A 15,145-nucleotide genomic window follows, 5' to 3' on the forward strand; every position below is an offset into this window, starting at 1 on the left:
CTTATATATATATATACTATCTATATATATGATATTTATATATAATATATATTACATTTAGAGATGTTGAATACGCAGGCAGTGTGAGCAGCGGCAGCCTCATTGCTTTACCCACATTTCATTTTCATTAGATTTAATGAAATATTGTCTTGTACTATCTTTCTTATATATATATATACTATCTATTATATATATATATATATATATTACATTTAGAGCAGTTTGAATAAGCAGGCAGTGTGAGCAGCGCAGCCTCATTGCTTTCCCACATTTCATTTTATCATTTAAATGAATATTTGTCTTATACTATCTTTATATAGATATATATTACATTTAGAGAATGTTTGAAATAAGCAGGCAGTGTGAGCAGCGGCAGCCTCATTGCTTTCCACATTTCATTTTAAAGATTTAAATAAATATTTGTCTGTACAATATCTTTATATTATTATAGATTATGGTATAAGAGCAACGTTAAGTGTCTGGCGTTAGTAAACTGAAACAGGGGTTATATAAGCATCAGTCGTAATAACTCTTAGTTTTTAAATGCTTTTATTAGTAAGTGAATGATAACATTTTTTCCTGTAATGTTTGATATATAAATGTGTCGTGTGTTGATGGACGCTGGTTGCCATGGCAACAGCTAACTAAAATATATAATGTTTACCAACATGACTCACAACGGTTAACGTAACGTAGCGGGCTGCACGAACGGCTATAATATATATATATATATATATATATATAATATATATATATATACAACCCACAAACACTTGATGTAATTTATTCATATATCATGGACCAGCCACTTTTACAGACTTCTGAAAACTTGTTTCACAAGTTTACTGTGTTGAACATATTTCATTTCTGATAGACTCAACTGTTTAAACTGTTGTTATACTGTAAATTCTGTCTATACCACCATATGTTCCTTATTTATACTATTTATATCTTCCAGATTTGCCCGGTCTTTTCTTGGATGGTCCTTTTAGCTTGTATATAGTTTTTATATTTTTTATTTTATATGCACATGTTTATTGCTGTTGCACTGAGATCAGAACAGGTCTGTACATTGACCTGTTTATGTTGATGTAATGACGTTTTGACTTCAGGCTGGATTTTCCATTTCTGGTCTGTTGTTTGTTGTTGATGGAGTTTCTTATTTCGACGTGGACCTCAAACACACACACACTTCTCCTCACTCTCACTGCTGCCTGCTCGTGGTGTGTGCACGCTGCTGTTATGTGGGCAGAGTGGCACACACACGAGCAGGCAGCAGTGAGAGTGAGGAGAAGTGGTGTGTGTGTTTGATCACGTCGAATAAAGAACTCTCAACACAACAACAGACAGAAATGACAAATCCAGCCTGAAGTCAAAACGTCATTACATCAACAGAAACAGTCAATGTAACAGGACCGTCTGATCTCAGTGCAAAACGCAATAACATGAAATATAAAATAAAATATAAAAATATATACAAGCTAAAAGACATCCAAGAAGACCGGGGCAAATCTGGAAGATATAAATATATAATAATGCAAATATGGTTGGGTATAGACAGAATTACAGTAAAACAGTTTAAACAGTGAGCTCTATCAAAAATGAAATATGTAAACACAGTAAACTGTGAAACAAGTTGTTCAGAGTCTGTAAAAGTGCCTGGTGCCATGATAGATGAAAAATTACATAACAGTGGTGTGGTGTGTGTATATGATATATATATATATATATATATATAGATATTATAAGGTTAGTGCAGCAGCTAAGTGTAGTTTATACAGTGTGAGTAATGTGGGTAAACTTATATATTTTAGTTAGCTGTTGCCAAGGGCAAACAGCGCACATCAAACACACGACACATGTATAGTTGATAAACATTTACAGAAAAAATGTTATCATTCAATTTACTAATAAAAGAATTTAAAAAATAAGAGTTTATACGACTGATGATTATATAACCTGTATTCAGTTTACTAACCACGACACTTAACGTGCTCTTATACAATAATATATAATAATATAAAGATATTGTAAAGAAAAATATTTCATTTAAATATTAAAATGAAAGTGTGTGTAAGCAATGAGGCTGACGCTGCTCACACTGCTGAGTATTCAAACATCTCTAAATGTAATATATATTATATATATAAATATGTAATATATATAGATGTAATAATTATATTTTATATAGAAGTTATTTATAGAGGCAAAGAAATAACTGGTTTAGACTCATGTTTACTGCAGCTGATGAAACGTTATAATCCGCCTCTAAAGAAAAAATAGCCCTAACAAACACAAGATAATTGTGGCTTTTTAGAATTTTATAACGATAATAAAAGTCGAGAGTAACGCGGCTTCATCTTCACTGAACTGCGAAGTCTGTTCTGCAAAAGTTAAAGTTAGGAGAAGGTTAAAAGAAAGAGTGTGTGCGAGGACGAGGACAACGAGGACGGGACCAAAATCGAGCACTCAGGAGGGAGCACAGATGGAAATGAGCTGCACCAAATGTATTTTCTGCATAAACAAATTGAATAAACAAACTTAACACTGAGCAGCTGCTAAAATGTTAAGTCAACCTGGGATGATGCATCATAACTGTCCTAATGCAGGAACGTGTGTACTTTTACATTTTAGGCATTCTGCCGACCGTTGAATAAAACTTCATTCATGAGCAAAAAATTAAAATAAAACAATGAAATCAGGTTTTGTACGAAAGCCGGTTGTGTTCATGGACTGAAAACACACCCATATCTGCACTATTGGACTCCAGGTAGTGGCACACACACACACACACACACACACACACACACACACACCGTCTATCACCAGACCATCACCGCCACCGCAAGACGAAACTGACGGATCGATGGCTGGACGTTAGTCACCGTTCACCAGGAAGAAGGCCCACTCCGGCCCCCCGATAAGAACGGTTACATCCTTTCGAAAATAAATAAATAAACAAATAAATAACATCCAGTGTGGCCTGATTGGATTAAAGGGAGAGGGGAAGGGCAAGGCGAGCCACCGTGAGGTATGGCCTAACAAAATTGGAGCCAACATCGGGCCAGAGAGTCCATTTTGGGGCCTAATTTACACAGTGAGGAGCATGAGCTGAATCTAATGTCATTTCCATCAATTTGTGCATCTTGGCCCTTTTTTTTTTCCGTCCCTCCGGCTTTTAGGCGGTCGTTTGGTCGCTGGCGGAGGACAGCCGGCGAGCATTACAATGTCGGAGACACATTTAGCACGGGCAGCAGAGTGGCGAGGTGGTTACTTTATGGCGTGTGACTGACGGCGTGTATCCATTGCTGCGATGCAAAAACTTGCACAGTCAACTGTTTACTCTGTATACATATTTCATTTTTGATAGACCTCACTGTTTATACTGTAATTTCTGTCTGCCATATTTATATTTATACTGATAATTCTGTTTATTCTGTGACATATTGCCACACTGACACGGTTGTTTCTGTTTATATTGTTCATTCTGTTATATTTTTGCCATATTTATACTATTTATACCTTCTATTTATACCTTCCAGATTTGCCCCGGTCTTTTCTTGGATGTCTTTTAGCTTGTATATATTTTTATATTTTTATTTTATATTTCATGTTTATTGCTGTTTGCACTGAGATCAGACGGTCCTGTACATTGAATGTTTATGTTGATGTAATGACGTTTTGACTTCAGGCTGGATTTCATTTCTGTCTGTTGTTGTTGTTGAGAGTTCTTTATTCGACGTGACTCAAACACACACACTTCTCCTCACTTTCACTGCTGCCTGCTCGTGTGTGTGCACGCTGCTGTTAATGTGCAGAGTGATTAGTGAACAGTGAACAGGTGTGCTGCACATCTGCACACCTGTCCTGCAGCCGAGGCACCACAGAAATATGAATAAACACAGGTCACATGTGTGATTACTTATTGTCTGAGCTGCTGGCATGCAGAGAAGTCACCACAGTCTGTATGCTACATTATATATTTTAAAAATAAAGACAGCTGAAGAATGACAGGAAGGTAGAGACAGAGACAGATGTTGTTGTGTCAGCACTTTGTGAAGTAAAATCTCAGTGAACTTTCAGTAACTGTTTCCAGCCTCTTCTTGCAGATTCTGGCTGTTTTGTTGCAGATATAAATCTGTTTTATTTATTTAGTCTGCAGAGATGTGATGTACATTAGACACCATGAATACGAGAGGTTGAGCCTGTAGAGACTGTCTGCAGCTGGCCAGCAGGTGGCGCTGCAGGATGTGTTTATATCAGAAGAACAGTGTGTGTGTGTGTGTGTGTGTGTGTGTGCGTGTCAGGTGATCCACAAACTGAAATAAATCCAATAAAACATGTTTCGGTTCTGAAATGACTTCATGATTTCATTTATTTCTGACAATCTGTGATTCATCGAGACAGAAAAGTGAACATTAACGTCAGTCAGTGGAAAAAAAGGAAAGTTCAGGTGCTGATAGATATTTTTTTTTGTTTGTTTTTTACAAATAACTACTTTGTTTTTCTTCTTCTTTAAATGTGATATAATACATTACACATTATTTCCAGAGAGCAAAATAAATATATTGCACTTAAAAATCATCAAAACAACCTGGCTGTGTGTGACGGCGTACAAAAAGACAGACGTGTTTCAGCTGCTGAGTCACTGTTTGCAAGAAACACAAACACTCAAATATATCCGACCGTGTTTGTCTGGAAACATCTCCATCAGAAGTTTAATTCAGCATTTTATCATTTCTTATAATTTGGGCTGACGTTGTAAATAAACGAGCATCTTAATCCGCCAAAGAATTCTTTGTTTTCAGCCATGAATAAACTTCTACGTCACAGTTTCTGAATTAACGTAATTAACATATTTTATTTTTCCTAAATTTGTAGTTTCTTATTGGCCGACACACACACACACACACACACACACACACACACTGTTTGATAAGATGGAGTCTTCATGCACGTGGCGTGGGCGTGGTTTAAACACAGTCATTATTTCCAGGTGTGGACTGTCCTGTCAACACGCCGCGCTGCCGCCATGAATCAGCTCGATAACAGGAACAGATTACACACTCTGAGGTTGAACCGGTGTTGGTCCGGCCCGGTCACACCCATGCTGCTCAAAGCGTCCACGCTCTTAATCCTGCATAACTTTAAGCCTTAATATAATGTGAACAGGTGAGTTGTATATAAATTCACCCTCAGTACAGTTGTCATGAACGGGGAAATTAGCTACAGAGACCAAAACTGTTTTTTGTACCAGGCTGTAAACATGTTTATTTCTGCTGTGAAGTTGGACATTTGGACATGGGGACTTATGGAGACTGACTCACTTCTGGAGCCAGCCTCAGGTGGACGTTAGAGGAACTGCAGTTTCGTTTTTGGATGAATTTTTTGGATGTGACCGGGCCTTTCAAAATAAAAGCCTTCATCCGTATGAATCCGTATAAAGTTTACCCGGCGTGTTCGTCTACTGCGTCAGCATGCGTCCTATCTTTTTTTGTTTTTTTTGTTGCACTCTACAGTGAGTAAATGTTTCCTTTTGTACAATGAACTTTAACACTGAGCTGTACACATGGCTGCCTTTAGAAAACAGAGGAAAGCTGAGATGGATGAAACGTTCACAGACTCGGGCGGAGACCCCGGAGTCAGGACGGACCGCTACACCTCGAGGGTCGAGGATCCAAGACCGAGCATGCTCCTTCTTCTCGTCTTTCTTTCGGGTTTATAGTTCGCGTTGAGGTTCGAAGTGTTTGTACAATGTCAGTAAAGTGTTCGTAGAAACCGCAGGACCTGCTGACTCTGATCATCCTCCACCTCACTGCAGGTGAACTATTTACAAAGACCAGGCCGGAGACAGACAAACAGGATGAGGAGTGATGAGCCGCAGTGGAGGAGTAGCAGGTTGCACTGGACTGAGGATGAGGATGTCAGAGCGAGGACCGGCTTCCGCCTCCTCCATCGGGACGGAGTCATACAAAGGGCGTCATGACCGTGGAGGAGTGGCGCAGTCCCTGGATGGCGGCGTAAGGCCCCTGCTGGAAGTAATGGTGGTAGCGCGGCATGTGGAAGGACGGGAAGGACGGCCCGCTGCCCTGCATGGTTCCAGCCAGAGCGCCGGGCGTCAGCGGCATGCCCAGCCGGCTGTAGGGGGGCAGGGAGCCCTGGATGGGGTGAGGCAGGGAGGCCGTGCTGGTGCCCATGGCCGACAGGGACTGCGGGTGCTGGAAGCCCGAGAAGCCCGAAGTGGTGGTGACCCAGGAGCTCAGGGAGAGGTTGTCGGAGGCGGTGAAGGCCGAGCCTGCAGGACGAGGACAGGAAACAGAAACACTAAATATAAACGATTCATCCGCAGCTGAAAATAGTTCCTAAGAAATGCAGCTGTCGACTCGTCACACTCGTCTCTGCGTCTCACCCCGGGCGTGCGCAGAGTGTCCGTCCTCGCTCAGGTTCTCCTCGTCACCGGCGTAGGTCCGGATGGGCGACCGGGCGTACGAGTGCTTGTGGATCAGATTCTCGACACTTTCCCTGCAGCAGAAGTCGAAGAGAGAGCCCCAAAGTAAATCTCTTTTGTTCCACGTCACAAACAAACAGGAACTAAAGACGAAATATTCAACATTTAAACACTTTGATTTTCTTCAACCTAAACCAGAACTTTGATTTTATTCAAAATGGATTTTTTAATAGAATCAGAATTTTTAAAATAAAATGAAATTTGCCTCGTTTGGTTTTTAATATTTTAGTTGCTCTTTGTTTTGAAGAATTTTCAGGATTTCATTGAAAAAAACAAAAACATTTTCATTATTTATGTTTTAAAAATGACGTTAGGAAATATTTAAATGATGTTTTGAACTTGTGCCTGTACGACGTGTCGCTCGGCAGTAACCAGTCTGAACATTTTAAATCTCTTAATCTTTATTTATATGTTTTATTCTTTTGTTCTAAAGTTCTTTTATTTTGAAGCTTCAGACGATAGCTGAGTTTTAATTTGACGTATTTATTTTTTCTTGTCGTCTGTCGGGTCCTCTGCTCCGTCAAACACTTCGTAAACTAAAGTTATTATTATTATAATAAACAATCTTTTTTCAGTGTCACAGAATGTGACGGTCACAGATTTCAGCGTAACACCGGTGCTCTGATCAGTTCACTGATGTCGTCTCTGTTTGCATATTTCTGTCCGTCCACGCAGTGTGTGTGTGTGTGTGTGTGTGTGTGTGAGTGTGTGTTTGTGTGTGAGTGTGTGTGTGTGTGAGTGTGTGTGTGTGTGTGTGTGTGTGAGTGTGTGTGTGTTGACCATCCCACAAAGTGCATTAGCTCATTTGAGTCTTGTCAGATAGCACTTCTCAAACACAGTGACACAAATTGTTGGGGGAGGTAGTGTGTGTGTGTGTGTGTGTGTGTGTGTGTGTGTGTGTGTGAGTGGTCTGCATCATGTGAGCCATGCGTCCACATTAGCGCCCCCCGCCTCCCCTCTGCAGGCCCCCGCTCCTCCAATCAGGTTAGGAAAGTGCAATATCTGTCAGCAGACGAGTACAAATGTGTGTGTTTTTATCAGCGCCGGGCCCCAGAGGCCACAGCCGGACTCCCACAATGCACGGCGGGGCAGAGCTGGAGGGGGGCGGGGGGGGGAGAGAGAGGGAGGAGCGGGGCATGCTGTTTTTCAATCAGTCACTGCAGCCAATCGAATTACAGTGTGTTTTAGTGCAGTGGCCGACTCCAGACTAATGTGATTTCTGCAGCTCCCGAAGATCATTGATCAAGTCTATTCACAGCGCTCCAATGAAGAAAGAGGAGGAGGAGGAGGAGGAGGAAGAGGAGGAGGAGGTGGAGGAGGGTGTCTGGCTGTGTGTGGGACGTCTGATTGAGGGAAACAGGCAGATGGTTTGATTTTGTCAGCTGATTTTAGCCGTCGTGCCGGAATCAGGAATTACGAGAAGTGTCTGTGTGTGTGTGTGTGTGTAAGTGTGTGTGTGTGTGTGTGTGTGATCTGTCTCTTGCACAACATGATAGAAAACATAAAACAGTGAGCGTATGATGTAATCAAGATAAAAGTGTACGGGAAAGGAAAGAAAGAATAAAGAATAATACGATGAAAAAAAGAAATTTAAATATTAAAAGAAGGAAAGAAAAAAAGAAATTCACGAAGGAATTAAAAGAAAAGACACAAGAAACTAAGAGAGGAAGAAAAGAGAGCGAGGAGAGAAAAATGATGAAGAAAAGGAGAAAGGAAAAACAAAAGAAGAGACGGCAAGAAGAGAGAAAAGAATGAAAATGAAGAAATAAAATAATGAGAGGAAACAAAGAAAGACAAGAAAGTAAACAAGGAAGGAAAGAAGGGAAGGACGGAGGGAAGAGGAGAATAAAAGGATGTGAAGGAAGAGAGGAAACAAGGAAAGACGAAGTGGGAAGATGGAAGGACAGGAAGGTGAAGGAGACGGACGACGAGCTGCAGGGAATCGAACACGCGCAGTAAACAGTGCAGGCCCCAGAATCCCCGGTACCTCTCCATGTCGGTGAGCCGCGACGAGTCCCGGAAACCTTTGGCGAACGGGTTGCTGTCGATCTTCAGTTTGGTGATCTGAACATGAAATCAATAAACAGATGATGATGATGTAAATACATGAGATCATGTGACCATCCGAGTTCATGCAAACACACAAATCTGAATTCTGCTGCTGACGGTTACCGACGTGTAACCTCGACTAACGACTTATACATTTATATTTATATATAAATATGTTTTATATATATAAATTGTCTTTGATCCAGATACTGAACGTCTCCTCTGTTTTTTAAAATAAGTGAAGTCATGAAAATAATTGTTTTCAGTTTTCACTGCGTTCATAATAATAATAATAAGTTTCTTTATCTCTGATTGTTTCTCATTTAGTCGTGAATATTTCATGCTCGTGTGTATATAAAATTACACTGCTTCAGAACTTTTTGCTTACTGATTTCATTATTTACATTACATTTACAACACGCTGATCATGATGATCTGTTTGTGTTCTGCGACTCACCAGCTGGTTCTGATAGGCCGTGACGGCGGTGGAAGACGGTCTCCACGAACACGAAGGTGCGGACTCTCGGACTTGAGGTTGAGCAGCGAGGCCGTGTGGTTCCTCTTCTTGATGATGTGGACCCGGGGCTGGTACTTGTGCATGGGTTCAGGATGATCTGCAGAGCCCAGCATTCAGACGTCAGGCGACAGAAACAAAGTGTCTTGACTGCTGTTTTGATTTGATCATTGTTAGATTCAGAACTCACGAGAAGTCCTGAAGAGTGACGATGATCTGAACATCCAGCTGCTGAACGGAGCTCGCGTCACGATCGTAATTGAGTTATATTAATAAATATACAATGTCAACAAAAAACCGTGAAGAAAGAAAAGAGTATTAGTCACAGCTGCTGCTTTAATTCATGTTTTTACGTCACATGACATTTTCTGGTGCGTTGATTTTTTTTATTATTTATCTATTTATTAGTTTTTAATCTGCAGCTATAGAAAACTATTATTTAATTTAGTTCATCTTTATTCTTTATTTAAACGCAGCAAAACCACAAATTATTGATTAACACACTGTGTGATCAAAAGAATATAAACATCATCAGATTGAATCATATATATATATGTATACATATTTTATGTCTATTTCAAAGGAAAAAATAAAATTAGTGTTTGTCTGGTCGTTGGGTGTGTAGATATATATATAATACCACACACAGTACATTTTCAAATGTCAGAATAATGTAAAACAATCTAATAACATAATCTATCTCATCTATATAATATCATATATATAATCCTAGCGTAATAAATTGGGATTTAGAATAATTTGAGTTTTGAGAGGACAAATCCTTCAGATATGATCTTACTAATTATATATAATATAAAAAATATGATTTCCTAATCTACAAAGACTCTGGATTTGTTTGCTTTCTTCCTGCACACACACTTTTTAGACACACACACACACACACACACACACACACACACACACACACACCTCTCTTAAGATGACATGATGAGCTCGTTGTTTTTTTTTCATGGATCACCTTGAAGGTTTTCTGGGTTGAAAGGTTTCTGTGGTCCTGCAGTGACAGCAGGATTACAGAGGACACGACCCACACACTACACACACACACACACACACACACACACACACACACACACACACACACACCACACACACACCTGACACAGCTTTTCATGGATCTATGTCCCTCACGTGCAACCAATAATAAACATAAAACGTGTTTTATTTATTATAAGTATTTGGACGTTATTTTACTTTATTTTACTTATTTTTATAAAGTTTTATGAAGCTGCACGCGGCTAGCTTAACGTGCTTTCAGGTGTTTCGTCACTCATAAGGCGGGAAACCGCGTCACGTGTTTCGTTAAACAGATGCAAACAGGGTTCGGGTCTCACGTGTCCGTGCTGGTCCAGCTCGTTGTTGGTCAGCTTGACCTTCTCGAAGGAGACCATCTGCTTCACGAGCTGCTCTCCGGTGAACGGCGAGTCCGGGTGGACGTACAACCTGCGGGACAAGCAAGCGGGTCACATCCTGGGCTGTGATTGGCTGCGGGTCACATCCTGGGCTGTGATTGGCTGAGAGGCGTTCGAAACGAACGTTCCATGCCCAATCAACGCGCGCACAAACTTTCCGTGGAACGGAACTAACCGGGAACTGTACGAGTCGCTTAGCAACCGCGTTCTGTCTCCATGGAGAGTAACGGCGTAAAAAGAAGGTTCTTCCTGGGTTTTTTAAAGGTTTTTAAAGGTTTTTAAAGGTTTTTTTCGATGCTGCGGAGTCAAAATCAAATAAATATAATCGAACGCAAATTCATACATTAATTATACCCTCTATCATTGAATATAAAACCAAAAAAAAGCCCACATTTTCACCAGAAATCTATCGAATCTATTGGATTGAATCATCTGTGAAGCTTTGTTGATGTTTGTTCATGAGCCAGCATTTTTGAAATATTCAGATCAGGAGTGCTTTCATAGAAAAAAAGGCGGTTTTTGTTTTTATTTGTATTTCCCAATCTGACCGCAGGAGAAATATTTTTATGGGATTTAGAGCTGCTCATTTTTCATAATCTAAAAATGTTCAGATCTGTTTGTACTGACACTAAGAATAAACAGATCAAAGACGGAACATGTTAGAGTTCAAAGTTCACACAGGTTTCTAATAGTAAAAAATGCCTCATGTGTGTGTGTGTGTGTTCATGAACTGAAATCTTGTTCCCAGATGTTTCACATGTTCCCGCTCCTGCTTCAAACATTTAATTATTTCAGTTTTGCCGTTGGCCTCGCGCGGCTCTTTGGCCTCGAGATGTTTTTTCACGAGCTCTTCAATGTGAAAAAAAATAAAAAAAAAGAAATCACGTTTCCGCGGCAGGTACAGGTACAGGTGTGTTAAAACACAAACACCTGAGGCGAAGCAGCCAATGAGCAGAGAGTCTGTTATTAAATATTCATAGATCAGATTCAGTGCAGTGTGGAGTGAACGTGAACTCTGACAGGTGAGCGTCTGTACCTGGCGGGCAGAGGAGGGTCCGCCTTGCCGGCCACCAGCCACGAGGAGCGGTGATAGGCGTACCGGTACCGCTTGTTATCCACCGGGACGATGTCCATCAGCACGATGTACTTGGAGTCCTGGTCCACTCCGGAGAAAGAGACCCGGATGGTGGGAAACATCCTCCTGAGAGAGAAACCACGGCTTACATTTACTTATTATCATTATTATTATTATTATCATTATTGTTGTTGTTGTTGTCGTCACTGCCTCATGTGACTCCACATTTTGAACTCACCGTCCGGACTTGGTGATGATCATCTCGGTGCCGAGCTCGTGGAATTTGTCCCACAGCTCTTTGGTCTCCAAGCTGCACGAGATCTTCGCCATCTCCTCGCTAGGCACGCCGGGATTGGTGGGGATGAGGGGCTCCGTGCACACCGCGGGCGCGCTCCCGCTGAAGTCCCCGTGCCCGTCCAGGGAGGACAGGTCCGCCAGAGACTGAGACTGCTGCTGGTTACAGGAGGACTTCTCCACGAACTGCTCTGTGTGCGACAGACATATGAATATGATTTAATCCATGAGGAAGGAAAAAAACATCTGAAATGTATAAAACACCCTGAACGTGAAAGAATCTAATTTAACAATCAAAACAAAGTGAATAACTGCTCTGACAGTTTGAATATTTTATTTATGTATCTAATAATGTAAACACACAATAAGAGGAAATGAATGAACACATTTTGACTGTGTGTAAAAAAATCAAACTAAAGTGTAAATATTTATTCTAATAATAATAAAAGTGACCTCCTCTCCATTTAAATTCATGTTTTAAATCATAACAAACAGCTTCAAATATTTATATTTTAACATGATTCATTTTTAAGTTGTTTAATGTTTAAATACATTTGTAAAATATTATTATGCCGCCTTGTTTACTCATTTATTTCCTTGTAATTATTATAAATCTCTTTTTTCCCTTCCTGTCATCAAACTTTTCATGAGACATGTTTGTCTTGAATGTTAAATAAAAAACTTTATAATGTCCAAATTCATCTGAATGAAACTTCTCACAGTCTTCGCTCCTCCATCCTTACCGAGAGGCTTGATGGTGTTCTCCTCCGCCTCTTTGTCCTTGCTGGACTTCCCACTGGACATCAGGGCGGCTATGGAGAAAGCATTTGCCCGGGATGAGAGCTGCGGTTTCGGGGATGATGTGTACTCCATGTCGGTGCAAAAAAAAATAAAAAATATTCCTCTTAATCAAATAAAAAATAAAAAATCCTCCAGAGAAGCTGAACTCCGCCTGAGTTCCGCACACCGTCCCCGGATCAGACACTCACTGCCGAGCTGTGCGTCCTGCTGCTGGATGCATGTTGAACGAGCTGGCTCCACTGATCCGAGGCTGAGGCTGCTCTTTCGGGGAAGCTTCGGTCCGATTCTCCCTCCCCTTATAATTCCAGCCTGCCCTCCAATCACTGCCTCCGCCTCCACGTCACACTCCCACTGTCCCGCAGCGGCTCCGATCCCAGCAGCCAATTACAAAAGCTGCAGGTTTGTTCATGCCGAACATCCAGAGAGAGAGAGAGAGGTTAGAGAGGAACAATCTGAGATTTTTATGACTTCATACTGTCCATACTGAGGCGGTGACAGCAGGAAATGACTAACACATGGCTCCAATGAAAGAAAGACATGGAGGCCTATGGAGGGCCCCGGACCACAGGTTGGGAATCACAAACCCAGAATGTCAACAGATGAGATGTTTGCCCAAGATGGTGCTATTTGTTAATTAATGTCAGCTTCACACACACACACACACACACACACACACACACACAGACACACACACACACACACACACACACAGTCATATTTTATGGAAAACCTTTATTTATACAGCATTTTTTTTTACACACAGACACAGTCATATTTTATGTAAAATCTTTATTCATGCAGCATTTTATTTTAAAAATGTATATTTTATATTAAAGGCTGAAAACAAAAGTGTAATAATTAATTTAAGGCAAAACCTTTTCATATGGAATTTATGTTTTTATGGCAAATCAGCGTTTCCTTATATGGTAAAATATGGAATAAAATAAAGCACTGATATCCTTTTTACCGTAATATTAGAAAAAGCTGTAACATATTTATTATGGTAAAATTATGGTAAACACAGCTGCCAGTTTGTTTGTTTTTTAACCATAAAAACACATTTTTCATATTTCATGGCTCAACCCTTATTTCTATGTCAATTATAAGACAACAGTATTTATTTTGATGGAAAAAAAAACTTAATCTATACATTAAAATATTCAATAAAACCCCAGACTTAAGCATTAAAAGAACAGCCTTTTACCGTAATAGCAGAAAAAAAGTTTATTATGGTAAAATTTCTTACCGTAAAAACAAAACTTTCTATTTGAGGAGGAAATGTAACATTTTTATTTTAAATATCTTGATGAATACTTTGAAAATAAAATGTCCAAATTCTGGAAATCAGTTCACATTCCTAAAAATGACGTTATCTAAACTGCTCTTGTTAAAGGTGACAGAGTTACATGATACAGAAGAAAACATAAATACTCTTCACCCAGCAGATTTTATTTTCTTTATAGGTTAAGCTCATATTTAAAAAAAAACATTTTTAATGTTGTGTAAAAAAAGGTTTATTCCTTTTACTCCTGCACACAAACATCAGAAGCAGTTTATTACTGAGGACCATTAATTAATTCATGAATCAATTCAACTATTAAATTATCTGACAACTATTTTAATAATTGTTTTAAGTTGTTTTTAACTCTCTGGTGAACTCAGCTGTATTTTTATTTGATATTTTCTAATTTTTTAATCTGTGTGAAGGCAAATTAATCTGTGATATTGGGCTATAAACAAATTGGACTGCTGCCAACTGTAGCTGCTGTTAGTTCATTCTGAGTGAGTTCACGGCACAGTGTTAATGTTTGTACCACAGGTGTTTAGGACCACCGGGAAGAAGAAGAAGAAGAGGAGGAGGAGGAGGAGGAGGAGGTCTACAGGCCCGGGGCGTAATACCAGAACCGGGCTCAGCAGCTTCTATGGACATGATGGCAGAGGAGAAGAGAGTGAAGAGGACGCTGACGGAGGAAGCTAAGAAGAGAAAAGGAGAGAGTGAGCGAGCAAGAAGCCGCCGGACAAGAGTAAATGTGGGACTGACTTTTAGACAAACACACATAAATATACATGTACATAGATATGTCTGTGTAAATAACAATAATGTTTGTAGGAGTAGAAAGTCTCTCTGATTGGCTGCAGGTCATCTCAGTCGTGTTGAGGAAGAAATAACATTTTGTTTTAGACCGACACAAAGAGATAAAAAGTTTTCTGCTCTGATATAAAATGAATAAATGAAGAGCAGAGGAAGTGTTTCTACAAATAACCTGTGTGTGTGTGTGTGTGTGTGTGTGTGTGTGTGTGTGTGTGTGTGTGTGTGTGTGAAAGATTAGGCACTCACTGGTGTGTGTCACAGAACGGATTAACCCGAGTGTGTGTGTGTGTGTGTGTGTGTGTGTGTGTGTGTGTGTGTGTGTGTGTGTGTGTGTGTGTGTGTGTGTGTGAGTGAGAGAGAGAGAGAGAGAGAGAGAGAG

General features: G+C 40.1%; 1 protein-coding gene across 1 annotated transcript; it reads right to left on the reverse strand.

The window, feature by feature from the left end:
• Positions 1–5,506: 5,506 nt before the first annotated feature.
• Positions 5,507–13,010, reverse strand: tbx20 (T-box transcription factor 20). Its single transcript, XM_027282410.1, is given in 11 exon segments — positions 5,507–6,295; positions 6,410–6,522; positions 8,496–8,572; positions 9,015–9,044; positions 9,046–9,076; positions 9,078–9,159; positions 9,742–9,754; positions 10,427–10,535; positions 11,541–11,705; positions 11,818–12,064; positions 12,617–13,010. Coding segments are annotated over 11 exon segments (1,326 nt in total). The 5' UTR covers positions 12,747–13,010; the 3' UTR covers positions 5,507–5,966.
• Positions 13,011–15,145: the final 2,135 nt, after the last annotated feature.

Source organism: Larimichthys crocea, chromosome X (assembly GCF_000972845.2).
Source record: "Larimichthys crocea isolate SSNF chromosome X, L_crocea_2.0, whole genome shotgun sequence".
Classification (NCBI taxonomy): Eukaryota; Metazoa; Chordata; class Actinopteri; family Sciaenidae; genus Larimichthys; species Larimichthys crocea.